This window comes from Pseudophryne corroboree, chromosome 11 (genome assembly GCF_028390025.1).
Source record: "Pseudophryne corroboree isolate aPseCor3 chromosome 11, aPseCor3.hap2, whole genome shotgun sequence".
In the NCBI taxonomy this organism is placed as follows: Eukaryota; Metazoa; Chordata; class Amphibia; order Anura; family Myobatrachidae; genus Pseudophryne; species Pseudophryne corroboree.
In genome coordinates, this window is record NC_086454.1 from 164015901 (window position 1) to 164043818 (window position 27918).

The window sequence follows — 27918 nt, forward strand, 5'->3', positions numbered from 1 at the left end:
TCGGCACTACAGCTGTGCCGAGCTGCTACTTGGTCGGGGTCAAACACCTTTGCAAAGTTCTATAAGTTTGATACCATGGCTGAGGAGGACCTTCTGTTTGCTCAATCGGTGCTGCAGAGTCATCCGCACTTTCCCGCCCGTTTTGGTATAATCCCCATGGTCCTTACGGAGTCCCAGCATCCTCTAGGACGTTAGAGAAAATAAGATTTTAAACCTACCGGTAAATCTTTTTCTCGTAGTTCGTAGAGGATGCTGGGCGCCCGTCCCAAATGCGGACTACTTCTGCAAGACTTGTATTTAGTTATTGCTTACATAAGGGTTATGTTATAGTTTCATCGGTCTATGTTGTTTTTCATACTGTTAACTGGGTAGTATATCACAAGTTATACGATGTGATTGGTGTGGCTGGTATGAATCTTGCCCTTGGATTACAAAAATCCTTTCCTTGTACTGTCCGTTTCCTCTGGGCACAGTTTCTCTAACTGAGGTCTGGAGGAGGGGCATAGAGGGAGGAGCCAGTGCACACCCAGAGTCAGTCTTTCTTAAAGTGCCCATGTCTCCTTACGGAGTCCCAGCATCCTCTACGGACTACGAGAAAAAGATTTACCGGTAGGTTTAAAGTCTTATTATAGCTTACATAAGGGTTATGTTACAGTTAAGATCAGTCTTTGGCTGATGCTGTTTTGTTCATACTGTTAACTGGTTGTGTATATTCCATGTTATACGGTGTGGATGGTGTGGGCTGGTATGAATCTTGCCCTTAGATTAACAAAAATCCTTTCCTCGTACTGTCCGTCTCCTCTGGGCACAGTTTCTCTAACTGAGGTCTGAATGAGGGGCATAGAGGGAGTGCACACCCATCTAAAGTTCTTTATAGTGCCCATGTCTCCTGCGGAGCCCGTCTATACCCCATGGTCCTTACGGAGTCCCCAGCATCCTCTACGGACTAGGAGAAAAAGATTTACCGGTAGGTTTAAAATCTTATTTTTCAAATCAGCCTTACCAGCTTCTCTTCTGAACAGGGAGGTAGTATGCGATGCAATACAAAAGTTGTGTCGGAATCAAGTCATTGTCAGAGTTCCCCCGGCACAACAGGGAGAAGGCTTTTATTCAAGCCTGTTTGTGGTCCCGAAGCCGGACGGCTTGGTCAGACCAATTCTGAACCTAAAATCCCTTAATCTTTTCCTAAGAAAATTCAAATTCAAGATGGAATCTCTCCGAGCAGTGATCTCCAGTCTCGAGGAAGGGGATTTCATGGTGTCGGTCGACATAAAGGATGCCTACTTACACATCCCCATATATCCTCTGCATCAGGCTTACCTGCGATTTGCTACTCAGGATTGTCATTACCAATTTCAGACGCTGCCGTTTGGTCTATCCACGGCTCCGAGGATTTTCACCAAGGTATTGGCGGAAATGATGGTTCTCCTTCGCAAGCAAGGAGTCACAATTATCCCTTACCTGGACGATCTCCTGATAAAGGCGAGATCCAAAGACAAGCTGGAGCAGGACATTGCGCTCTCCCTGACAGTTCTGCAACAACATGGTTGTCTCCTAAACCTGCCGAAGTCACAGTTGAATCCGACGAAGCGGCTGTTGTTTTTGGGAATGATTCTGGACACGGAATTGCAGAAAGTTTTTCTTCCAGAAGAGAAGGCTCTGGAAATTCAGAGTTTGGTCAAACAAATTCTGAAACCAGCGAGAGTATCAATTCATCAATGCACTCGGTTGCTGGGGAAAATGGTGGCGGCCTACGAGGCCATTCAATTTGGCAGATTCCATGCCAGGGTGTTTCAGTGGGACATGTTGGACAAGTGGTCCGGATCCAATCTGCACATACACCGGAAAATAATCCTATCCTCCAAGACCAGAATCTCACTCCTGTGGTGGCTGCACAGCTCTCAACTCCTAGAGGGACGCAGGTTCGCGATCCAGAACTGGATCCTAGTATCCACGGATGCGAGTCTTCGAGGCTGGGGAGCAGTCACACAGGTGGAAACCTTCCAGGAAAAATGGTCAAGCCAGGAAGTTTGTCTACACACAAACGTTCTGGACTTAAGGGCCATTTACAACGGCCTTCTTCAAGCGGAACGTCTTCTTCGCAACCGGCCCATCCTAATACAATCGGACAATATAACAGCAGTAGCGCACATAAACCGCCAGGGTGGAACAAAGAGCAGGGCGGCAATGGCAGAGGCCACAAAAGTTCTCCGCTGGGCAGAAAGACATACAAGCGCTCTGTCAGCGATCTTCATTCCAGGAGTGGACAACTGGGAAGCAGACTTCCTCAGCAGACACGATCTCCATCCAGGAGAGTGGGGTCTTCATCAAGAGGTTTTCACAGAAGTGACAAGTCTTTGGGGAATTCCTCAAATAGACATGATGGCGTCTCGCCTCAACAAGGAACTTCAGAGATATTGTTCTAGGTCGAGGGACCCTCAAGCAATAGCGGTTGACGCGCTGGTAACACCATGGATGTTTCAGTCAGTGTACGTGTTTCCTCCGCTGCCACTCATTCCAAAGGTGCTAAAGATCATAAGAAGAACAAAGGTTCAAGTGATCCTCATTGCTCCGAACTGGCCAAGGAGGGCTTGGTATCCAGATCTTCAGGAATTACTCATAAGAGATCCCTGGCCTCTTCCTCTACGAGAGGATCTGTTACAGCAGGGGCCGTGCGTGTACCACGACTTACCGCGGCTACGTTTGACGGCTTGGCGGTTGAACGCCGGATCCTAGCCCGAAAGGGTATTCCCAGTGAAGTTCTCCCACATTTCTGCAGGCTAGAAAAGGAGTAACGTCTAAACATTATCACCGTATTTGGAGAAAATTTGTGTCTTGGTGTGAATCCAAGAAGGCTCCTACGGAAGAATTTCAGCTAGGGCGTTTTCTCCATTTCCTGCAAGCAGGTGTGGATGCGGGTCTAAAGTTAGGCTCGATTAAAGTACAAATTTCGGCCTTATCGGTTTTCTTTCAGAAACAATTGGCCTCCTTTCCCGAAGTTCAGACTTTCGTGAAAGGAGTTTTGCACATCCAACCTCCATTTGTGCCCCCAGTGGCACCGTTGGATCTTAACGTGGTGTTGCATTTTCTTCAATCACATTGGTTTGAACCTTTACAGAAGGTTGAGTTGAAATTTCTCACTTGGTCATGCTATTGGCCTTAGCACCCGCAAGGCGGGTGTCTGAGTTAGCGGCTTTGTCTCACAAGAGTCCTTATTTAATCTTCCATGAGGATAGAGCGGAGTTGAGGACTCGTCAACAATTTCTGCCGAAGGTGGTTTCATCGTTCCACATGAACCAGCCTATTGTGGTACCAGTGGCTACTGACGCCTTTGAGGAGTCAAAATCTCTCGATGTTGTCAGGGCCTTGAAGATTTATGTCGCCAGAAAGGCTCCACTTAGGAAAATGGAAGCTCTGTTTATCCTGTATGCTGCCAACAAGATTGGAACGCCTGCTTCAAAGCAGACTATTGCTCGCTGGATCTGCAATACGATTCAGCATGCTCATTCTACGGCTGGATTGCCGTTACCGAAATCAGTGAAGGCCCACTCTGCCAGGAAAGTGGGCTCATCCTTGGCGGCTGCCCGCGTAGTCTGCCGAGCAGCTACTTGGTCGGGTTCAAACACTTTTGCGAAACTTTACAAGTTTGATACCTTGGCTGATGAGGACCTCAGTGTTTGGTCAGTCGGTGCTGCAGAGTCATCCGCACTCTCCCGCCCGTTCTAGAGCTTTGGTATAAACCCCATGGTTCTTAAAGCGTCCCCAGCATCCTCTAGGACGTATGAGAAAATAGGATTTTAATACCTACCGGTAAATCCTTTTCTCTTAGTCCGTAGAGGATGCTGGGCGCCCATCCCAGTGCGGACTCTATCTGCAGTTATTAGTTATGTTTACACACGGGTTGTGCTACGTTATGGTCAGACTGTTGCTGACGTAGTTAACAATAAATCCTTTCCTCGACATGTCCGTCTCCCTGGGCATAGTTCCTATAACTGGAGTCTGGAGGAGGGACATAGAGGGAGGAGCCAGTTCACATCCCTTTCAAAGTCTTAAAGTGCCCATGTCTCCTGCGAATCCCGTCTATACCCCATGGTTCTTGAAGCGTCCCCAGCATCCTCTACGGACTAAGAGAAAAGGATTTACCTGTAGGTATTAAAATCCTATTTTTTTTCTACTGTACTTAATACTGTCAGTGGGATGTAAGTAATCTACATAAAGATAGAATCTCTCTTCGACTTAACACTCTTTTATAAAACAGTTATCTAATATTTTGTGGGCATTTCCTGTAGGAATAACATGTTACTTCCCTTCCTCAGGTTTCGCCCAATTAAAGGGAGGCAGGAGGAGCTGAAAGAAGTGATTGAGCATTTCAAGAAAACTGAACACCCGGAGAAAACCTTCAAAAGTCTGACATCTGGCGACTGGGCACGGCATTATTTTCTGAACAAGAATAAAATGCAAGAGAAACTTTTCAAGGAACATGTAGGTTCTGCTCCTTTCACTATGGCATCTTTACCTGTGACTTTGTAATGTTAGACTTATTACTATATTTAACTGATGTTTTCTGAGAGATAAAGTAAAGCTCCCCTTTATTCACTAAAGGTAATTTATATATATATATATATATATATATATATATATATATATATATATATATATATAGATAGATAGATATAGATATATATGATTAGTAAAAATATCAAAGCTAGTATTTTACTGAGCTGGGACTGTATGTGAAATAATTGGTGAATTGTTGCTTGACTACATATAGTCACCGGGCCCTCATGGTGTGTAGGGAGGAAATAATAATAATTGTGAATAGTGACAAAGCAAATAATTAAAAACAAACACTTATCTAGTTATATAATAGTGTGAGCTACTTCCTCTCATTCCAGACCAAGAGTATAGAAAAGAGCAAAAACAAATAATAGTGCAGCATTTGCGCCTTACACACCAGGGGGCGCCATCTCTCAACACCACTTCTGAATCTGTATATGCAGTATTTGGGATCACGGGCATAGACCCTGATTGGTGTCAGAGGCTGCCCTCTCACAAACATTGACATATCTTCACATGCAGAGCCTGTTTTCTCTATGTATTTAACCTCGGTTGGGCTGACTTTTTTTAAAGCAGCAGTCATTTACAAGGCCTAGTTTTGCCATGTAAATGGTTGTTGCTTTAAAAAAAAACATCCGAGATCGTCCGACATCCCGCACCTCCGGCAAACTTGGACCCTATTACATATGCCCCTGGGTCTGATTCAGATTTGTATGCAAAGCCTGTTGATTTCCCACAAATCAGATGGTTGGGGAACTGCGCATGCACAGTGCCTATTTTGCGCATGGCAGAACAGATCGCTTGCAGGCCCCCCTTAGCTGCAGCATGATTGACCATTCTATAAAACGGGGGTGTCTAGCCCCTGCTTTGTAGGCATACCGATTCCAGGGTCTGCGTTGTCAGACGTAGGGGGTATCCTTTTAGCAGTAGTAATTTACCGCTGCTAATAGGTTCGCCAAGGGCTATCCAATTAGCCTTGATGCGGCGAGCTCCTCCCCGCAATGCCGACACTTATCGGGGATTATGCTTCGGGTGCCTCAGGCAACCAGCTTTTGGCTTATGCAGACTGGTTGAGGACTGTCTATCGCGATCGATGGTCGCAATGCCGAGCCGATGCTGCGTCTTTAGACAAAGAACTTGGATCGCAGATGCAGACAGGAGGCATCTGTTTCCTACAGACGCCTCCTTCATCTGCTATTAACTGTATGGTATTACACAGCCGCTTCCCTGCGGCCGTGCAATACCGTAGAAATCGGAATTCGGCTAACTGTCCTAAAGTAGTGTGAAAAGCTTCATCTCCCTGTAATGGAGTGGGAAAGTAGTATATTTTAATAGAGCTGTAGTGTAATGTCACAGTAGCATTGAACAATGTATTTCTCTGACGTCCTAGTGGATGCTGGGAACTCCGTAAGGACCATGGGGTATAGCGGCTCCGCAGGACACTGGGCACAACTAAAGAAAGCTTTAGGACTACCTGGTGTGCACTGGCTCCTCCCTCTATGACCCTCCTCCAGTTAGAATCTTGTGCCCGGCTGAGCTGGATGCACACTAGGGGCTCTCCTGAGCTCCTAGAAAAGAAAGTATATTTTAGGTTTTTTATTTTCAGTGAGATCTGCTGGCAACAGACTCACTGCTACGAGGGACTAAGGGGAGAAGAAGCGAACCTACCTGACTGGAGATAGTTTGGGCTTCTTAGGCTACTGGACACCATTAGCTCCAGAGGGATCGAACACAGGACCCGACCTCGATCGTTCGGTCCCGGAGCCGCGCCGCCGTCCCCCTTACAGAGCCAGAAGCATGAAGATGGTCCTGGAAATCGGCGGCAGAAGACTTCGGTCTTCAACAAGGTAGCGCACAGCACTGCAGCTGTGCGCCATTGCTCCTCATGCACACCTCACACTCCGGTCACTGATGGGTGCAGGGCGCTGGGGGGGGGGCGCCCTGAGCAGCAATATGAATACCTTGGCTGGCAAAAAAATCACAATATATAGTCCCAGAGGCTATATATGTGATAAATACCCCTGCCAGAATCCATAAAAAAAGCGGGAGAAAAGTCAGCCGAAAAAGTGGCGGGGCTATCTCCCTCAGCACACTGGCGCCATTTTTTCTTCACAGTGCAGCTGGAAGACAGCTCCCCAGGCTCTCCCCTGTAGTTTTCAGGCTCAAAGGGTTAAAAAGAGAGGGGGGGCACTAAATTTAGGCGCAATATTGTGTATACAAGCAGCTATTGAGGGAAAAATCACTCAGTTATAGTGTTAATCCCTGCATTATATAGCGCTCTGGTGTGTGCTGGCATACACTCTCTCTGTCTCCCCAAAGGACTTTGTGGGGTCCTGTCCTCAGTCAGAGCATTCCCTGTGTGTGTGCGGTGTGTCGGTACGGCGGTGTCGACATGGTTGATGAGGAGGCTTATGTGGAGGCGGAGCAGATGCCGATAAATGTGATGTCGCCCCCTGTGGGGCCGACACCAGAGTGGATGGATAGGTGGAAGGTATTAACCGACAGTGTCATCTCCTTACATAAAAGGCTGAATGACGTAACAGCTGTGGGACAGCCGGCTTCTCAGCCCGCACCTGCCCAGGCGTCTCAAAGGCCATCAGGGGCTCAAAAACGCCCGCTACCTCAGATGGCAAACACAGATGACGACACGGAGTCTGACTCCAGTGTCAACGAGGTTGAGACATATACACAATCCACTAGGAACATCCGTTGCATGATCTCGGCAATGAAAAATGTGTTATACATTTCTGACATTAACCCAGGTACCACAAAAAAGGGGTTTTATGTTTGGGGAGAAAAAGCAGACAGTGTTTTGTTCCCCCATCAGATGAGTGAATGAAGTGTGTGAAGAAGCGTGGGTTCCCCCGATAAGAAACTGGTAATTTCTAAAAAGTTACTGATGGCGTACCCTTTCCCGCCAGAGGATAGGTCACGTTGGGAGATATCCCCTAGGGTGGATAAGGCGCTCACACGTTTGTCAAAAAGGTGGCACTGCCGTCTTAGGATACGGCCACTTTAAAGGAGCCTGCTGATAAAAAGCAGGAGGCTATCTTGAAGTCTGTATATACACACTCAGGTACTATACTGAGACCTACAATTGCCTTCAGCATGGATAGTGCTGCTGCAGCGTGGTCTATTACCCTGTCAGGACAGGGATACTATTTGCTAACTATAGAGCATATTAAAGACGTTGTCTTCTATATGAGGGATGCACAGAGGGATATTTGCCGGCTGGCATCCAGAATTAATGCAATGTCCATTCTGCCAGGAGGGTATTAGGGACCCGGCAGTGGACAGGCGATGCTGACTTTAGAAGGCACATGAAGATTCTGCCTTATAAGGGTGAGGAATTGTTTGGGAATGGTCTCTGGGACCTCGTATCCACAGCAACAGCTGGGAAGGAAAATATTTACCCCAAGTTTCCTCACAGCCTAAGAAAGCACCGTATTATAAGGTACAGTCCTTTCGGCTTCAGAAAAGCAAGCGGGTCAAAGGCGCTTCCTTTCTGCACAGAGACAAAGGAAGAGGGAAAAAGCTGCACCAGACAGCCAGTTCCCAGGATCAAAAATCTTCCCCCGCTTCCTCTGAGTCCGCTGCATGACGCTGGGGCTCCACAGGTGGAGCCAGGTGCGGTGGGGGCGCGTCTCGGGAACTTCAGCGACCAGTGGGCTCGCTCACAGGTGGATCCCTGGGTTCTGCAAATAGTATCACAGGGATACAAGCTGGAGTTCGAGGCGACTCCCCCTCGCCGTTACCTCAAATCTGCCTTGCTTGCTGCCCTCGAGGAGAGGTAGTACTGGCGGCAATTCACAAGCTGTACTTCCAGCAGGTGATAACCAAGGTACCCCTCCTTCAGCAAGGACATGGTTACTATTCCACAATGTTTGTGGTACCGAAACCAGATGGTTCGGTGAGACCCATTCTAAAACTGAAATCCTTGAACACTTATAGACGAAGGTTCAAGTTCAAAATGGAATCGCTCAGGGCAGTTATTGCAAGCCTGGACGAAGGGGATTACATGGTATCACTGGACATCAAGGATGCTTACCTGCATGTCCCCATTTACCCTTCTCACCAGGAGTACCTCAAAATTGTGGTACAGGACTGTCATTACCAATTCCAGACGTTGCCGTTGGTCTGTCCCCGGCACCAAGGGTATTTACCAAGGTAATGGGCGAAATGATGATACTCCTTCGAAAAAAGGGAATTATAATTATCCCGTACTTGGACGATCTCCTTATAAAGGCGAGGTCCAGGGAACAGTTGTTCGTCGGAGTAGCCCTATCTCGGGAAGTGCTACAACAGCATGGCTGGATTCTTAATAGTCCAAAGTCGCAGCTGGTTCCTACGACGCGTCTACTGTTCCTGAGTATGGTTCTGGACACAGAACAGGAAAAAGGGTTTCTCCCGGAGGAGAAGGTCAAGGAGTTGTCATCTCTAGTCAGAGACCTCCTAATACAAATACAGGTGTCGGTGCATCAATGCACGCGAGTCCTGGGAAAGATGGTAGCTTCTTACGAAGAAATTCCATTCGGTAGATTCCATGCAAGGATCTTCCAGTGGGATCTGTTGGACAAGTGGTCCGGGTCGCATCTTCAGATGCATCGGCTGATAACCCTGTCTCCAAGGGCCAGGGTGTCGCTGTTGTGGTGGCTGCAGAGTGCTCATCTTCTAGAGGGCCGCAGATTCGGCATACAGGACTGGGTCCTGGTGACCACAGATGCCAGCCTTCGAGGCTGGGGGGCAGTCACACAGGGAAGAAACTTACAAGGATTATGGTCAAGTCAGGAGACTTCCCTACACATTAATATTCTGGGACTAAGGGCCATTCACAATGCCCTAAGTCAGGCTAGACCCCTGCTTCAACCAGCCGGTGCTGATCCAGTCAGACAACATCACGGCGGTCGCCCATGTAAACCAGCAGGGCGGCACAAGAAGCAGGATGGCGATGGCAGAAGCCACAAGGATTTTCCGATGGGCGGAAAATCATGTGTTAGCACTGTCAGCAGTGTTCATTCCCGGAGTGGACAACTGGGAAGCAGACTTTCTCAGCAGGCACGACCTCCACCCGGGAGAGTGGGGACTTCATCCAGAAGTCTTCAAAATGATTGTACACCATTGGGAAACGCCACAGGTGGACATGATGGCGTCCCGCCTCAACAAAAAGCTAAAACATATTGCGCCAGGTCAAGGGACCCTCAGGCGATAGCTGTGGACGCTCTGGTAACACCGTGGGTGTACCAGTCGGTGTATGGGTTCCTTCCTTTGCCTCTCATACCCAAGGTATTGAGAATACTAAGAAGGAGAGGAGTAAGAACTATACTCGTGGTTCCGGATTGGCCAAGAAGAGCTTGGTACCCAGAACTTCAAGAAATGATCTCAGAGGACCCATGGCCTCTGTCGCTCAGACAGGACCTGCTGCAGCAGGGGCCCTGCCTGTTCCAAGACTTACCACGGCTGTGTTTGACGGCATGGCGGTTGAACACCGGATCATAAAGGAAAAAGGCATTCCGGAGGAAGTCATTCCTACGCTGATTAAGGCTAGGAAAGATGTGATCGCAAATATTATCACCGCATATGGCAAAAATATGTTGCTTGGTGTGAGGCCAGGAAGGCCCCAACGGAGGAATTTCAACTGGGTCGATTTCTGCACTTCCTACAATCAGGAGTGACTACGGGCCTAAAATTGGGTTACGTTAAGGTCCAGATTTCGGCTCTGTACATTTTCTTCCAAAAAGAACTGGCTTCACTGCCTGAAGTTCAGACTTTTGTTAAGGGAGTGCTGCATATTCAGCCCCCGTGTGTGCCTCTAGTGGCACCGTGGGATCTCAACGTGGTGTTGGATTTCCTGAAGTTGCATTGGGTTGAGCCACTTAAATCCGTAGAGCTAAAATACCTCACGTGGAAAGTGGTCATGCGGTTGGCCTTGGCGTCGGCCAGGCGTGTATCAGAATTGGCGGTTTTGTCATGCAAAAGCCCTTATCTGATTTTCATATGGATAGGGCGGAATTGAGGACTCGTTCCCAATTCCTTCCTAAGGTGGTATCAGCTTTCATGTGAACCAACCTATTGTGGTGCCTGCGGCTACGTGGGACTTGGAGGACTCCAAGTTACTGGACGTAGTCAGGGCCCTGAAAATATATGTTTCCAGGACGGCTGGAGTCAGGAAAACTGACTCGCTATTTATCCTGTATGCACCCAACAAGCTGGGTGCTCCTGCTTCTAAGCAGACTATTGCTCGCTGGATCTTTAGCACGATTCAACTTGCACATTCTGCGGCTGGACTGCCGCATCCTAAATCTGTTAAAGCCCATTCCACAAGGAAAGTGGGCTCTTCTTGGGCGGCTGCCCGAGGGGTCTCGGCTTTACAACTTTGCCGAGCTGTTACTTGGTCGGGTTCAAACATTTTTGCAAAAGTCTACAAGTTTGATACCCTGGCTGAGGAGGACCTTGAGTTTGCTCATTCGGTGCTGCAGAGTCATCCGCACTCTCCCGCCCGTTTGGGAGCTTTGGTATAATCCCCATGGTCCTTACGGAGTTCCCAGCATCCACTAGGACGTCAGAGAAAATAAGATTTTACTCACCGGTAAATCTATTTCTCGTAGTCCGTAATGGATGCTGGGCGCCCATCCCAAGTGCGGATTGCCTGCAATACTTGTATATATAGTTATTGTTAACTAAAGGGTTATTGTTGAGCCATCCGTTGAGAGGCTCAGTTATATTTCATACTGTTAACTGGGTATAGTATCACGAGTTATACGGTGTGATTGGTGTGGCTGGTATGAGTCTTACCCGGGATTCAAAATCCTTCCTTATTGTGTCAGCTCTTCCGGGCACAGTATCCTAACTGAGGTCTGGAGGAGGGTCATAGAGGGAGGAGCCAGTGCACACCAGGTAGTCCTAAAGCTTTCTTTAGTTGTGCCCAGTCTCCTGCAGAGCCGCTATTCCCCATGGTCCTTACGGAGTTCCCAGCATCCACTACGGACTACGAGAAATAGATTTACCGGTGAGTAAAATCTTATTTTAACCTTCATGCTTCATATTTGTATTTAGCAGTCCTTCATTTGTGTATTTTACCCATTCTTCTGTTTAGCCAAGTAAGGAAACCCCTGAATCTTTTTGATTTATTACTTGTGTTCAAAAAAATAAAATAAAGTGTGTGATAACACATCAGTTATTAAATTAGGCATACTGAAATCTGACCATAGATAAAATTATTTCCTTTCCTGTGTTGTCTTATTTTCCGTAGGTCTTCATTTACTTGAGAATGTTTGCAACTAGCAGCGGGTTTGAAATATTGCCTTGCAGTCGTTATTCCTCGGAACAAAATGGCGCCAAAATAGTTGCAACTAAGGAATGGTATACATATATTTATTTATTTTTATAACTAATTTTTTTTTTTTTGCCTCGTTATCATTATGGCCTAGCTATGATATGTCTGTGAACAATAGAGGGACAGTGTGACAGTAGGTTGTGTGTCATTCCTAGTACAGGGCATGAGAAACAAGAACTAACTCCTATTCCTCTGTACTCCAATCTGTTCTGCTGCTCTTACTTTCTCTATCGTCCTAGTGGATGCTGGGGTTCCTGAAAGGACCATGGGGAATAGCGGCTCCGCAGGAGACAGGGCACAAAAAGTAAAGCTTTTCCAGATCAGGTGGTGTGCACTGGCTCCTCCCCCTATGACCCTCCTCCAGACTCCAGTTAGATTTTTGTGCCCGGCCGAGAAGGGTGCAATTCTAGGTGGCTCTCATAAAGAGCTGCTTAGAGAAAGTTTAGCTTAGGTTTTTTATTTTACAGTGATTCCTGCTGGCAACAGGATCACTGCAACGAGGGACAGAGGGGAGAAGAAGTGAACTCACCTGCGTGCAGGATGGATTGGCTTCTTGGCTACTGGACATCAGCTCCAGAGGGACGATCACAGGTACAGCCTGGATGGTCACCGGAGCCGCGCCGCCGGCCCCCTTGCAGATGCTGAAGTAAGAAGAGGTCCAGAATCGGCGGCTGAAGACTCCTGCAGTCTTCTAAAGGTAGCGCACAGCACTGCAGCTGTGCGCCATTTTCCTCTCGGCACACTTCACACGCAGTCACTGAGGGTGCAGGGCGCTGGGGGGGGGCGCCCTGGGAGGCAAATGTAAACCTATATAAAGGCTAAAAATACCTCACATATAGCCCCCAGAGGCTATATGGAGATATTTAACCCCTGCCTGTATTCACAAAATAGCGGGAGACGAGCCCGCCGAAAAAGGGGCGGGGCCTATCTCCTCAGCACACGGCGCCATTTCCTCTCACAGCTCCGCTGGTCAGGACGGCTCCCAGGTCTCTCCCCTGCACTGCACTACAGAAACAGGGTAAAACAGAGAGGGGGGGCAAATTTAATGGCAATATCTTGATATATATAAAGCAGCTATAAGGGAGCACTTATTATAAGGCTATCCCTGTCATATATAGCGCTTTTTGGTGTGTGCTGGCAGACTCTCCCTCTGTCTCCCCAAAGGGCTAGTGGGTCCTGTCTTCGTTTAGAGCATTCCCTGTGTGTCTGCTGTGTGTCGGTACGTGTGTGTCGACATGTATGAGGACGATATTGGTGTGGAGGCGGAGCAATTGCCAAATATGGGGATGTCACCTCCTAGGGGGTCGACACCAGAATGGATGCCTTTATTTATGGAATTACGGGATAGTGTCAACACGCTAAAGCAGTCGTTTGACGACATGAGGCGGCCGGACAATCAATTAGTGCCTGTCCAGGCGCCTCAAACACCGTCAGGGGCTGTAAAACGCCCTTTGCCTCAGTCGGTCGACACAGACCCAGACACAGGCACTGATTCCAGTGGTGACGAATCAACCGTATTTTCCAGTAGGGCCACACGTTATATGATTTTGGCAATGAAGGAGGCGTTACATTTAGCTGATACTACAGGTACCACTAAACAGGGTATTATGTGGGGTGTGAAAAAACTACCTATAGTTTTTCCTGAATCAGAAGAATTAAATGACGTGTGTGATGAAGCGTGGGTTGCCCCTGATAAAAAGCTGATAATTTCAAAGAAATTATTGGCATTATACCCTTTCCCGCCAGAGGTTAGGGAGCGCTGGGAAACACCTCCTAGGGTGGACAAGGCGCTAACACGCTTATCAAAACAAGTGGCGTTACCTTCTCCTGAGACGGCCGCACTTAAAGATCCATCAGATAGGAGGATGGAAAATATCCAAAAAAGTATATACACACATGCAGGTGTTATACTACGACCAGCTATAGCGACTGCCTGGATGTGCAGTGCTGGGGTAGTTTGGTCAGAGTCCCTGATTGAAAATATTGATACCCTGGACAGGGACAATATTTTACTGTCGTTAGAACAAATAAAGGATGCATTTCTTTATATGCGTGATGCACAGAGGGATATCTGCACACTGGCATCACGGGTAAGTGCTATGTCCATTTCGGCCAGAAGAGCTTTATGGACGCGACAGTGGACAGGCGATGCGGATTCAAAACGGCATATGGAAGTTTTGCCGTATAAAGGGGAGGAGTTATTTGGAGTCGGTCTATCAGATTTGGTGGCCACGGCTACAGCCGGGAAATCCACCTTTCTACCTCAAGTCACTCCCCAACAGAAAAAGGCACCGACTTTTCAACCGCAGCCCTTTCGTTCCTTTAAAAATAAGAGAGCAAAGGGCTATTCATATCTGCCACGAGGCAGAGGTCGAGGGAAGAAACAGCAACAGGCAGCTCCTTCCCAGGAACAGAAGCCCTCCCCGGCTTCTACAAAAGCCTCAGCATGACGCTGGGGCTTCTCAAGCGGACTCGGGGACGGTGGGAGGTCGTCTCAAAAATTACAGCGCGCAGTGGGCTCACTCGCAGGTAGATCCCTGGATCCTGCAGATAATATCTCAGGGGTACAGGTTGGAATTAGAGACAGATCCACCTCGCCGTTTCCTGAAGTCTGCTTTACCAACGTCCCCTTCCGAAAGGGAGACGGTTTTGGAAGCCATTCACAAGCTGTACTCTCAGCAGGTGATAGTCAAGGTACCTCTTCTACAACAAGGGAAGGGGTATTATTCCACTCTATTTGTGGTACCGAAGCCGGATGGCTCGGTAAGGCCTATTCTAAATCTGAAGTCCTTGAACCTGTACATAAAGAAGTTCAAGTTCAAGATGGAGTCACTCAGAGCAGTGATAGCGAACCTGGAAGAAGGGGACTTTATGGTATCCTTGGACATCAAGGATGCGTATCTCCACGTTCCAATTTACCCCTCACACCAGGGGTACCTCAGGTTCGTTGTACAAAACTGTCACTATCAGTTTCAGACGCTGCCGTTTGGTTTGTCCACGGCACCTCGGGTCTTTACAAAGGTAATGGCCGAGATGATGATTCTTCTTCGAAGAAAAGGCGTATTAATTATCCCATACTTGGACGATCTCCTAATAAGGGCAAGGTCCAGAGAACAGCTAGAGATGGGATTAGCAATATCTCAAGAGGTGCTAAAGCAGCACGGATGGATTCTGAATATTCCAAAATCCAAATTAATGCCGACAACTCGTCTGCTGTTCCTAGGGATGATTCTGGACACGGTTCAGAAAAAGGTTTTTCTTCCCGAGGAAAAAGCCAAGGAGTTATCCGACCTGGTCAGGAATCTCCTAAAACCAGGAAAGGTGTCTGTACATCAATGCACGCATCTTCAGATGCACCTGCGGATAACCCTGTCTCCAAGGACAAGGGTATCTCTTCTGTGGTGGTTGAAGAGGGCTCATCTATTGGAGGGCCGCAGATTCGGCATACAGGATTGGATCCTGGTGACCACGGACGCCAGCCTGAGAGGCTGGGGAGCAGTCACACAAGGAAGAAACTTCCAGGGAGTGTGGTCGAGCCTGGAAAAGTCTCTTCACATAAACATTCTGGAACTAAGAGCAATCTACAATGCTCTACGCCAGGCGGAACCTCTGCTTCAAGGAAGACCGGTGTTGATCCAGTCGGACAACATCACGGCAGTCGCCCATGTAAACAGACAGGGCGGCACAAGAAGCAGGAGTGCAATGGCAGAAGCTGCCAGGATCCTTCGCTGGGCGGAGAATCACGTGATAGCACTGTCAGCAGTGTTCATCCCGGGAGTGGACAACTGGGAAGCAGACTTCCTCAGCAGACACGATCTTCACCCGGGAGAGTGGGGACTTCATCCAGAAGTTTTCCACATGCTAATAAACCGTTGGGAAAGACCAATGGTGGACATGATGGCGTCTCGCCTCAACAAAAAACTGGACAGGTATTGCGCCAGGTCAAGAGATCCGCAGGCAATAGCTGTGGACGCGCTGGTAACACCTTGGGTGTACCAGTCGGTGTATGTGTTTCTTCCTCTGCCTCTCATACCAAAGGTATTGAGAATCATACGGCAAAGCGGAGTAAGAACGATACTAGTGGCTCCGGATTGGCCAAGAAGGTCTTGGTACCCGGAACTTCAAGAGATGGTCACGGACGATCCGTGGCCTCTACCTCTAAGACAGGACCTGCTTCAGCAGGGACCGTGTCTATTCCAAGACTTACCGCGGCTGCGTTTGACGGCATGGCGGTTGAACGCCAGATCCTAAAAGGAAAAGGCATTCCAGAAGAAGTCATTCCTACCTTGATTAAGGCAAGAAAGGAAGTCACCGCGAAGCATTATCACCGCATTTGGCGGAAATATGTTGCGTGGTGCGAGGATCGGAGTGCTCCGACGGAGGAATTTCAACTAGGTCGTTTCCTACATTTCCTGCAATCAGGATTGTCTATGGGTCTCAAATTGGGATCTATTAAGGTTCAAATTTCGGCCCTGTCAATATTCTTCCAAAAAGAATTGGCCTCAGTTCCTGAGGTCCAGACTTTTGTCAAAGGAGTACTGCATATACAGCCTCCTGTGGTGCCTCCGGTGGCACCGTGGGATCTAAATGTAGTTTTAGATTTCCTCAAATCCCATTGGTTTGAACCACTAAAAAATGTGGATTTGAAATATCTCACATGGAATGTGACTATGTTACTGGCCCTGGCGTCCGCCAGGAGAGTATCTGAACTGGCGGCTTTATCTTATAAAAGCCCTTATTTAATTTTCCATTCGGATAGGGCAGAGCTGCGGACGCGTCCGCATTTTCTCCCTAAGGTGGTATCAGCGTTTCACCTGAACCAGCCTATTGTAGTGCCTGCGGCTACAAGCGACTTGGAGGACTCCAAGTTGTTGGACGTTGTCAGAGCTTTAAAAATATACATTTCAAGGACGGCTGGAGTCAGAAAATCTGACTCGCTGTTTATACTGTATGCACCCAACAAGTTGGGTGCGCCTGCTTCTAAGCAGTCGATTGCTCGTTGGATTTGTAACACAATTCAACTTGCACATTCTGTGGCAGGCCTGCCACAGCCTAAATCTGTTAAGGCCCATTCCACAAGGAAGGTGGGCTCATCTTGGGCGGCTGCCCGAGGGGTCTCGGCATTACAACTCTGCCGAGCAGCTACGTGGTCAGGGGAGAACACGTTTGTAAAATTCTACAAATTTGATACCCTAGCAAAGGAGGACCTGGAGTTCTCTCATTCGGTGCTGCAGAGTCATCCGCACTCTCCCGCCCGTTTGGGAGCTTTGGTATAATCCCCATGGTCCTTTCAGGAACCCCAGCATCCACTAGGACGATAGAGAAAATAAGAATTTACTTACCGATAATTCTATTTCTCGGAGTCCGTAGTGGATGCTGGGCGCCCATCCCAAGTGCGGATTATCTGCAATACTTGTACATAGTTATTGTTAACTAATTCGGGTTATTGTTTAGGGAGCCATCTTTCAGAGGCTCTTCTGTTATCATACTGTTAACTGGGTTTAGATCACAAGTTGTACGGTGTGATTGGTGTGGCTGGTATGAGTCTTACCCGGGATTCAAAATCCTCCCTTATTGTGTACGCTCGTCCGGGCACAGTACCTAACTGGAGTCTGGAGGAGGGTCATAGGGGGAGGAGCCAGTGCACACCACCTGATCTGGAAAAGCTTTACTTTTTGTGCCCTGTCTCCTGCGGAGCCGCTATTCCCCATGGTCCTTTCAGGAACCCCAGCATCCACTACGGACTCCGAGAAATAGAATTATCGGTAAGTAAATTCTTATTTTTATTATTATCCTCTTTTTTTTTTTTTTTTTTTTTGTTCTCTAGCATCCATAAGGGATATTGGGGAGAACTAGTACGATGGGGTATACACGGGATCCAAAGGAGCCAGTGCACTTTAAATTTCTTCAACTGGGTGTGCTGGCTCCTCCCCTCTATGACCCCTCCCAAAGGCAGTTTTAGAAAAAAGTACCCGCAGGAGAGGATGCACATCTCTGTAGCTCCAGAGAGTTTTCTTCAATTTCGTATAAAACTTGTATTTTTTTCAGTATGCGGTCTGGGCAACAGCATACCTGCGCCGTGGGAGTTACGGGGGGGACAGTCACCGGCCTTACGAGGTTGCATAGCCGCTTCCCCTCTGCAGGACCACCGTCCTGAGGGGCTGTTTGTTCAGTGGGGCACCTCGCCTTGGCTGTCGCAGCACGCCGCACACCCCTAACGCTGCCTGAAGGTGACATCGGTGGTGAGTACACTAGGGGGGTCCCCGGTTTCAAAGTGCGGCAGACCACGGGCGCGGTGTACGGGACCCTCCCTGGGGGGTCCCGCTAAGATCCCCCGTGTGTAAACTGGCACAAAAATGCAGAACTGAGCACTTGTGTGAGGTTTTAGACTGTTTGGAGACTTTGCCAGTATAAATAATATGCTTGGCTCCGGCGCCATTGGGGGGGCGGAGCTTCCTCAGAGCGGGGCCAGGACGTTTTTGCCGCCTTTCTCTGCTTACAGAAGCCATCAGCAGCACACACTTAGCGCTCACAGACATGCTGGAAACTGGTACAGGGTGTAGCAAAAGGGGGAGAGATGCCTGTGTCTAATTAGGACTGTATTTGATAGTGTTTGCTGTAACTTACAGAGCTGACAGCCTCACTGGGGCTGTGCAGCTCAGGATGTGCTGAGGTCCTCTCTCTTCTGTGTCTCCTCTCTCACATACAGTAGTGCAGACTTGCATTATTACTGTCTGTGTGTATGTTGTTGTGTTTACTGTGAAATATGGGTAAGCACAAACTGTGCAGTATCTGTCACACCAGATTCTCGCCATTATCTAATGACTCTGTCTCCTGTGAGCAAGTAGTCAATCGTCTCAACTTAGTGAAGAGGTTGGGGGAGAGGGTACAGAGCCCTACTGGTTAGCGCCCTGGGCAGCTAATAAATCCTCAGTGGACACTGGCAAGAGGGGATATTAGTGCCGAGGCACTGTCCTAAACCCCCGCCAGTATAATCATAAAAGAAGCGGGACGGAAGCCCGCCATTAAGGGGGCGGAGCTTCGTCCTCACAGCTCACTCTGCGCCATTTTCTCCCTATCAGGCTGCAGAGACGCTGGTCCTTCATTCACACTGACAAGTATCAGGGTTCAAAACGGGGGGCACTGGCTAATTTGGTGCAATATACTTTATATTAAAAGCGCTGCAGGTCTGGGGCTGTTATTGGGCGCTTCAGAACCGCTGATTGAGCGCTGGGGTGTGAGCTGGCAAATCCCCTCTGTGTCTCTCTGACAGGCTTTACTGTGGGTCTGTCCTCTATATGCCCGGTGTGTCTGTGGGTGTTTGGTGCACGTGTGTCGACATGTCTGAGGCTGAAGGCTCTTCCCAGGAGGAGGCTGTATTAGGGACACAAAAGGAAGTGGGGGTGACCATGTCGGCACCGCCGACGCCTGATTGGGTAAATGTGTTGAACGCCTTGAATGCTAATGTGGCTCTTATTAGTAAGAGGCTGGATAAGTCTGAGTCTCAGACCCAGGCATGGAAGAAATCTGTGGAAGATATGTTATTGCAAAGTCAGGTTCCCTCAGGGTCACAAAAACGTACGTTGGCCCAGTTGGCAGACACTGCTACCGACATGTACTCTGATTCCAGTGTCGACTACAGCGATTCCAGATTAGATCCAAAATTGGCAAAAAGCATTCAGTACATGATTGTGGCGGTTAAAGAGGTATTACATATCACTGAGGACCTGGCTGTCCCTGATAAAAGGGTCTGTATGTATAAGGAAAGGAAACCTGAGATAACGTTTCCTCCCTCTCATGAACTGAACACGCTATTTGAAAAAGTCTGGGAAGGTCCTGACAGAAAGTTTCAGATTCCCCAAAGACTTGCGGTAGCTTATCCGTTTCCCTCGGCGGATAGGAAAAAGTGGGAGTCACCCCCCACCGTGGACGAGGCCCTGTGACGTTTGTCTAAAAAGGTGGCGCTCCCGTCACCTAACACGGCGGCCCTTAAGGATCCTGCGGATCGTAAACAAGAAACTACGTTAAAGTCCATTTATGCGACCACAGGTACGCTACTCAGACCTGTCATTGCGTCTGCTTGGGTAAGTAGTGCTATAGAAAAGTGGGCAGACAACTTGTCTTCTGAAATAGATACCCTAGATAGGGATAGCATCCTCTTAACGCTGGGTTATATCAAGGACGCTGCAGCATACCTTAAGGAAGCTGCGAGAGATATTGGTCTTTTGGGATCAAAGGCCAATGCCATGGCAGTCTCGGCTAGACGAGCGTTGTGGATTATTCACCAATGGAATGCTGATGCTGATTCCAAGAAAATTATGGAATCTCTACCATATAAAGGTAAGGCCTTGTTTGGCGACAGCCTTGATGATTTGGTATCTACAGCTACCGCGGGTAAGTCAGCCTTTTTGCCTTATGTTCCTCCACAACAAAAGAAAACGCACCACTATCAGATGCAGTCCTTTTGGCCCAATAAATACAGAAAGAGCCGAGGTTCTTCCTTCCTTGTTACTAGAGGAAGAGATAAACGATCACCAGCCTTGTCAGGCTCCCAGGAGCAGAAGTCCTCCCAGGCTTCTGCCAATTCCACCGCATGATGTTGGGGCTCCTATGCGGGAGTCCGCACCGTTGGGGGCACATCTAAAACTCTTCAGTCAGTTTTGGGTTCGTTTGGACCTAGACCCATGAGTTTTACAAATAGTATTCCAAGGGTACAAGCTGGAGTTTCAAGACGTTCCCCCTCTCCAGTTTTTTCAAATCGGCCTTACCAGCTTCTCTTCCAGACAGAGAGGTATTTTGCGACGCAATACAAAAGTTGTGTCAAAATCAAGTTATCGTCAGGGTTCCCCAGTCACAACAGGGAGAAGGTTTTTATTCGAGCCTGTTTGTGGTCCCGAAGCCGGACGGCTCGGTCAGACCAATCCTAAACCTAAAATCCCTAAATTTCTTCCTAAAGAAATTCAAATTCAAGATGGAGTCTCTCCGAGCAGTGATCTCCAGTCTGGAGGAAGGGGATTTTATGGTGTCAGTGCACATAAAGGATGCCTACTTACGTGTTCCCATTTATCCTCCGCATCAGGCTTACCTGAGGTTTGCAATACAGGATTGTCATTACCAATTTCAAACATTGCCGTTTGGTCTGTACACGGCTCCGAGGATTTTCACCAAAGTAATGGCGGAAATGATGGTTCTCCTTCGCAAGCAAGGAGTCACGATTATCCTGTACTTGGACGATCTCCTGATAAAGGCGAGATCCAAGGACCAGTTGGTGCAAAACGCTGCAGTCTCCCTGACAGTTCTTCAGCAACATGGTTGGCTCCTAAACTTGCCAATATCGCAGTTGATTCCGACGATGCGGTTGTCGTTTTTGGGAATGATATTGGACACAGAACTACAGAGAGTCTTTCTTCAGTGGAAAAGGCTCTGGAACTTCAGAGTCTGGTCAAACAAATTCTGAAACCAGAAAGAGTGTCAATCCATCAATACATTCGGTTGCTGGGGAAGATGGTTGCGGCCTACAAGGCCATTCAGTTTGGCAGGTTCCATGCCAGAGTGTTCCAGTGGGACCTGTTGGACAAGTGGTCCGGGTCCCACCTACACATGCACCGGAGGATAATCCTGTCTTCCAAGACCAGGGTATCACTCCTGTGGTGGATGCACAGCTCTCGCTTTCTAGAGGGGCGCAGGTTCGGGATACAGGACTGGATCCTAGTGACCACGGATGCAAGCCTCAGAGGCTTCCAAGGGAAGGGAGAAAACTTCCAAGGAAGATGGTCAAGTCAGGAAACTTGTCTCCACATAAATGTTCTGGAATTAAGGGCCATTTACAACGGCCTTCTGCAAGCGGAACATCTTCTTTGAGATCTGCCGGTACTGATCCAGTCGGACAATGTAACAGCAGTAGCGTACATAAACCGTCAGGGCGGAACGAAAAGCAGAGTGGCAATGGCAGAAGCCACAAGAATTTTCCGTTGAGCGGAAAAGCATACAAGCGCTCTGTCAGCGATCTTCATTCCAGGAGTGGACAACTGGGAAGCAGACTTCCTCAGCAGACACGTTCTCCATCCAGGAGAGTGCGGCCTCCACCAAGAAGTCTTCGCAGAGATGACAGGTCGTTGGGGAGTTCCTCAAGTAGACATGATGGCATCTCTCCTCAACAAGAAGCTTCAGAGATATTGTTCCAGGTCAAGGGACCCTAAAGCAATTGCAGTGGATGCTCTGGTGACACCGTGGGTTTTTCAGTCGGTATATGTATTCCCTCCACTTCCTCTCATTCCAAAAGTTCTAAAGATCATAAGAAGAACAAAGATCCGGCTGATCCTCATTGTCCCAGACTGGCCTAGGAGGGCTTGGTATCCAGATCTTCAGGGATTACTCATAGGAGATCCCTGGCCTCTTCCTCTGCGCGAGGACCTGTTACAACAGGGGCCGTGCGTGTATCAGGACTTACCGCGGCTACGTTTGACGGCATGGCAGTTGAGCGCAAAATCCTAGCCCGTAAGGGTATTCCCAATGAAATCATTCCCACACTTATTTAGGCCAGAAAAGGGGTAACGTCTAAACATTACCACCGTATTTGGAGAAAATATGTTTCTTGGTGTGAATCCAAGGGGGCTCCTACGGTAGAGTTTCGGCTAGGATGTTTTCTCCATTTTCTACAAGCAGGTGTGGATGCGGGCCTAAAATTGGACTCAATTAAGGTACAGATTTCAGCCTTATCGGTTTTCTTTCAGAAACAATTGGCCTCCCTTCCAGAAGTTCAGACTTTCATGAAAGGCGTGTTGCACATCCAACCTCCATTTATGCCTCCAGTGGCACCATGGGATCTTATTGTGGTGTTGCAGTACCTTTAATCACATTGGTTTGAACCTTTACGGAAGGTGGAGTTGAAATTCCTCACTTGGAAAGTGGTCATCCTGTTGGCCTTGGCATCTGCAAGGCGGGTGTCTGAGTTAGCGGCCTTGTCTCACAAGAGCCCTTATTTGATCTTCCATGAAGATAGAGCTGAATTGAGGACACGTCAACAATTTCTACCAAAGGTGGTTTCCTCTTTCCACATGAACCAACCTATTGTGGTGCCTGTGGCTACTGACGCCTTCGCAGAGTCAAAATCTCTGGATGTGGTCAGAGCTTTGAAGATTTATGTCGCCAGAACGGCTCAGATTAGGAAAACAGAGGCTCTGTTTGTCCTGTATGCTCCCAACAAGGTTGGGTGTCCTGCTTCCAAGCAGACCATTGCACTCTGGATCTGTAACACGATTCAGCATGCTCATTCCACGGCTGGATTGCCGTTACCGGAATCGGTGAAGGCCCATTCTACTAGAAAGGTGGGCTCATCCTGGGCGGCTGCCCGGGGGGTCTCGGCGTTACAGCTTTGCCGAGCAGCTTCTTGGTCAGGGTCAAACACATTTGCTAAGTTCCACAAGTTTGACACCTTGGCCGATGATGACCTCAAGTTTGGTCAATCGGTGCTGCAGAGTCATCCGCACTCTCCCTCCCGTTCTAGAGCTTTTGTATAACCCCATGGTTCTAATGGTGACCCCAGCATCCTCTAGGATGTATGAGAAAATAGGATTTTAATACCTACTGGTAAATCCTTTTCTCTTAGTCTGTAGAGCATGCTGGGCGCCCGTCCCAGTGCGTACTGTATCTGCAGTTATTAGTTGTGGTTACACACAAGTTATGTTACGTTTATAGTCAGCCAGTTGCTGAAATTGTTCATGCCGTTGGCTTGTGTTCTGTTGAATGCCACGTTGTGCGGCATGCTTGAGGTGTGAGCTGGTATGAATCTCACCTTAGTTTAACAATAAATCCTTTCCTCGAAATGTCCGTCTCCCTGGGCACAGTTCCTATAACTGAAGTCTGGAGGAACCAGTTCACACCCTTTCAAAGTCTTAAAGTGCCCATGTCTCCTGCGGATCCAGTCTATACCCCATGGTTCTATGGTGACCCCCAGCATCCTCTACAGACTAAGAGAAAAGGATTTACCGGTAGATATTAAAATCCTATTTTCTCTGACGTCCTAGTGGATGCTGGGAACTCCGAAAGGACCATGGGGAATAGCGGCTCCGCAGGAGACTAGGCACAAAAGTAAAAGCTTTAGGACTAGCTGGTGTGCACTGGCTCCTCCCCCTATGACCCTCCTCCAAGCCTCAGTTAGATTTTTGTGCCCGAACGAGAAGGGTGCAATCTAGGTGGCTCTCCTGAGCTGCTTAGAGTAAAAGTTTAAATTAGGTTTTTTTATTTTCAGTGAGTCCTGCTGGCAACAGGCTCACTGCATCGAGGGACTAAGGGGAGAAGAAGCGAACTCACCTGCGTGCAGAGTGGATTGGGCTTCTTAGGCTACTGGACATTAGCTCCAGAGGGACGATCACAGGCCCAGCCATGGATGGGTCCCAGAGCCGCGCCGCCGTCCCCCTTACAGAGCCAGAAGAGCAGAAGAGGTCCGGAAAATCGGCGGCAGAAGACGTCCTGTCTTCAATAAGGTAGCGCACAGCACCGCAGCTGTGCGCCATTGCTCTCAGCACACTTCACACTCCGGTCACTGAGGGTGCAGGGCGCTGGGGGGGGGCGCCCTGAGACGCAATAAAAACACCTTAGATGGCTAAAAATACATCACATATAGCTCCTGGGCTATATGGATGCATTTAACCCCTGCCAGTTTTTCCTTAAAAAAGCGGGAGAAAGGCCGCCGAGAAGGGGGCGGAGCCTATCTCCTCAGCACACAAGCGCCATTTTCCCTCACAGCTCCGTTGGAGGGAAGCTCCCTGGCTCTCCCCTGCAGTCCTGCACTACAGAAACAGGGTAAAACAAGAGAGGGGGGGCACTAAATTTGGCAGATTAATAATACAGCAGCTATATAAGGGAAAAACACTTACATAAGGTTATCCCTGTATATATATAGCGCTCTGGTGTGTGCTGGCAAACTCTCCCTCTGTCTCCCCAAAGGGCTAGTGGGGTCCTGTCCTCTATCAGAGCATTCCCTGTGTGTGTGCTGTGTGTCGGTACGTTGTGTCGACATGTATGAGGAGGAAAATGGTATGGAGGCGGAGCAATTGCCTGTAATAGTGATGTCACCCCCTAGGGAGTCGACACCTGACTGGATGGTCTTATGGAAGGAATTACGTGATAGCGTCAGCACTTTACAAAAGACTGACGACATGAGACAGCCGGCAAATCAGTTATTACCTGTACAGGCGTCTCAAACACCGTCGGGGGCTCTAAAGCGCCCGTTACCTCAGATGGTCGACCCAGACACGGACACTGACTCCAGTGTCGACGGTGAGGAAACAAACGTATTTTCCAGTAGGGCCACACGTTACATGATCACGGCAATGAAGGAGGTTTTGAACATTTCTGATACTACAAGTACCACAAAAAAGGGTATTATGTGGGGTGTGAAAAAACTACCCGTATTTTTTCCTGAATCAGATGAATTAAATGAGGTGTGTGATGAAGCGTGGGTTTCCCCCGATAAAAAACTGCTAATTTCTAAAAAATTATTGGCATTATACCCTTTCCCGCCAGAGGTTAGGGCGCGTTGGGAAACACCCCCTAGGGTAGATAAGGCGCTCACACGCTTATCAAAACAAGTGGCGTTACCGTCTCCTGATACGGCCGCCCTCAAGGAACCAGCTGATAGGAAGCTGGAAAATATCCTTAAAAGTATATACACACATACTGGTATTATACTGCGACCAGCAATCGCCTCAGCCTGGATGTGCAGTGCTGGGGTGGCTTGGTCGGATTCCCTGACTGAAAATATTGATACCCTGGACAGGGACAGTATATTATTGACTATAGAGCATTTAAAGGATGCATTTCTATATATGCGAGATGCACAGAGGGATATTTGCACTCTGGCATCAAGAGTAAGTGCGCTGTCCATTTCTGCCAGAAGAGGGTTATGGACGCGACAGTGGTCAGGGGATGCGGATTCCAAACGGCATATGGAAGTATTGCCGTATAAAGGGGAGGAGTTATTTGGGGTCGGTCTATTGGACCTGGTGGCCACGGCAACGGCTGGGAAATCCACCTTTTTACCCCAGGTCACCTCTCAGCAGAAAAAGACACCGTCTTTTCAGGCTCAGTCCTTTCGTCCCCATAAGGGCAAGCGGGCAAAAGGCCACTCATATCTGCCCCGGGGCAGAGGAAGGGGAAAAAGACTGCAGCAGGCAGCCTCTTCCCAGGAACAGAAGCCCTCCCCCGCTTCTGCCAAGTCCTCAGCATGACGCTGGGGCCTTACAAGCGGACTCGGGCACGGTGGGGGCCCGTCTCAAGAATTTCAGCGCGCAGTGGGCTCACTCGCAAGTGGACCCCTGGATCCTGCAGGTAGTATCTCAGGGGTACAAATTGGAATTCGAGACGTCTCCCCCTCGCCGGTTCCTGAAGTCTGCTTTACCAACGTCTCCCTCCGACAGGGAGGCGGTATTGGAAGCCATTCACAAGCTGTATTCCCAGCAGGTGATAATCAAGGTACCCCTCCTACAACAGGGAAAGGGGTATTATTCCACGCTGTTTGTGGTACCGAAGCCGGACGGCTCGGTGAGACCTATTTTAAATCTGAAATCCTTGAACACTTACATACAAAGGTTCAAATTCAAGATGGAGTCACTCAGAGCAGTGATAGCGAACCTGGAAGAAGGGGACTATATGGTGTCTCTGGACATCAAGGATGCTTACCTCCATGTCCCAATTTGCCCTTCTCACCAAGGGTACCTCAGGTTCGTGGTACAGAATTGTCATTATCAGTTTCAGACGCTGCCGTTTGGATTGTCCACGGCACCCCGGGTCTTTACCAAGGTAATGGCCGAAATGATGATTCTTCTTCGAAGAAAAGGCGTCTTAATTATCCCTTACTTGGACGATCTCCTGATAAGGGCAAGGTCCAGGGAACAGTTAGAGGTCGGAGTAGCACTATCTCAAGTAGTACTACGACAGCACGGGTGGATTCTAAATATTCCAAAATCGCAGCTGATTCCGACGACACGTCTGCTGTTTCTAGGGATGATTCTGGACACAGTCCAGAATAAGGTGTTTCTCCCGGAGGAGAAAGCCAGGGAGTTATCCGAGCTAGTCAGGAACCTCCTAAAACCAGGCCAAGTGTCAGTGCATCAATGCACAAGGGTCCTGGGAAAAATGGTGGCTTCTTACGAAGCGATTCCATTCGGCAGATTCCACGCAAGAACTTTTCAGTGGGATCTGCTGGACAAATGGTCCGGATCGCATCTTCAGATGCATCAGCGGATAACCCTGTCTCCAAGGACAAGGGTGTCTCTCCTGTGGTGGTTGCAGAGTGCTCATCTTCTAGAGGGCCGCAGATTCGGCATTCAGGACTGGGTCCTGGTGACCACGGATGCCAGCCTGAGAGGCTGGGGAGCAGTCACACAGGGAAGAAATTTCCAGGGCTTGTGGTCAAGCATGGAAACGTCATTTCACATAAATATCCTGGAACTAAGGGCCATTTACAATGCCCTAAGTCAAGCAAGGCCTCTGCTTCAGGGTCAGCCGGTGTTGATCCAGTCGGACAACATCACGGCAGTCGCCCACGTAAACAGACAGGGCGGCACAAGAAGCAGGAGGGCAATGACGGAAGTTGCAAGGATTCTTCGCTGGGCGGAATATCATGTGATAGCACTGTCAGCAGTGTTCATTCCGGGAGTGGACAACTGGGAAGCAGACTTCCTCAGCAGACACGACCTCCACCCGGGGGAGTGGGGACTTCACCCAGAAGTCTTCCACATGATTGTGAACCGTTGGGAAAAACCAAAGGTGGACATGATGGCGTCCCGCCTCAACAAAAAACTAGACAGATATTGCGCCAGGTCAAGGGACCCTCAGGCAATAGCTGTGGACGCTCTGGTAACACCGTGGGTGTACCAGTCAGTGTATGTGTTCCCTCCTCTGCCTCTCATACCCAAGGTACTGAGAATCATAAGAAGGAGAGGAGTAAGATCTATACTCGTGGCTCCGGATTGGCCAAGAAGGACTTGGTACCCGGAACTTCAAGAGATGCTCACGGAGGACCC

At 48.7% G+C, this 27918-nt stretch overlaps 1 protein-coding gene and 1 long non-coding RNA gene across 8 annotated transcripts in view; one reads left to right on the top strand and one right to left on the bottom strand.

The window, feature by feature from the left end:
- The window catches only part of KMT5B (lysine methyltransferase 5B), a 164789-nt gene that overhangs the window by 78274 nt on the left and 58597 nt on the right, over window positions 1-27918 (top strand). For all 7 annotated transcript variants that reach the window (XM_063945059.1, XM_063945057.1, XM_063945061.1 and 4 more), the window contains 2 exons: window positions 4317-4482; window positions 11807-11916. In XM_063945059.1, coding sequence (XP_063801129.1) covers window positions 4317-4482; window positions 11807-11916 — 276 coding nt within the window. The remainder of the gene's footprint in view (window positions 1-4316; window positions 4483-11806; window positions 11917-27918) is intronic.
- LOC134969243 (uncharacterized) overlaps window positions 1-27918 on the bottom strand; it is a 125578-nt gene that overhangs the window by 74825 nt on the left and 22835 nt on the right. The window lies entirely within an intron of this gene.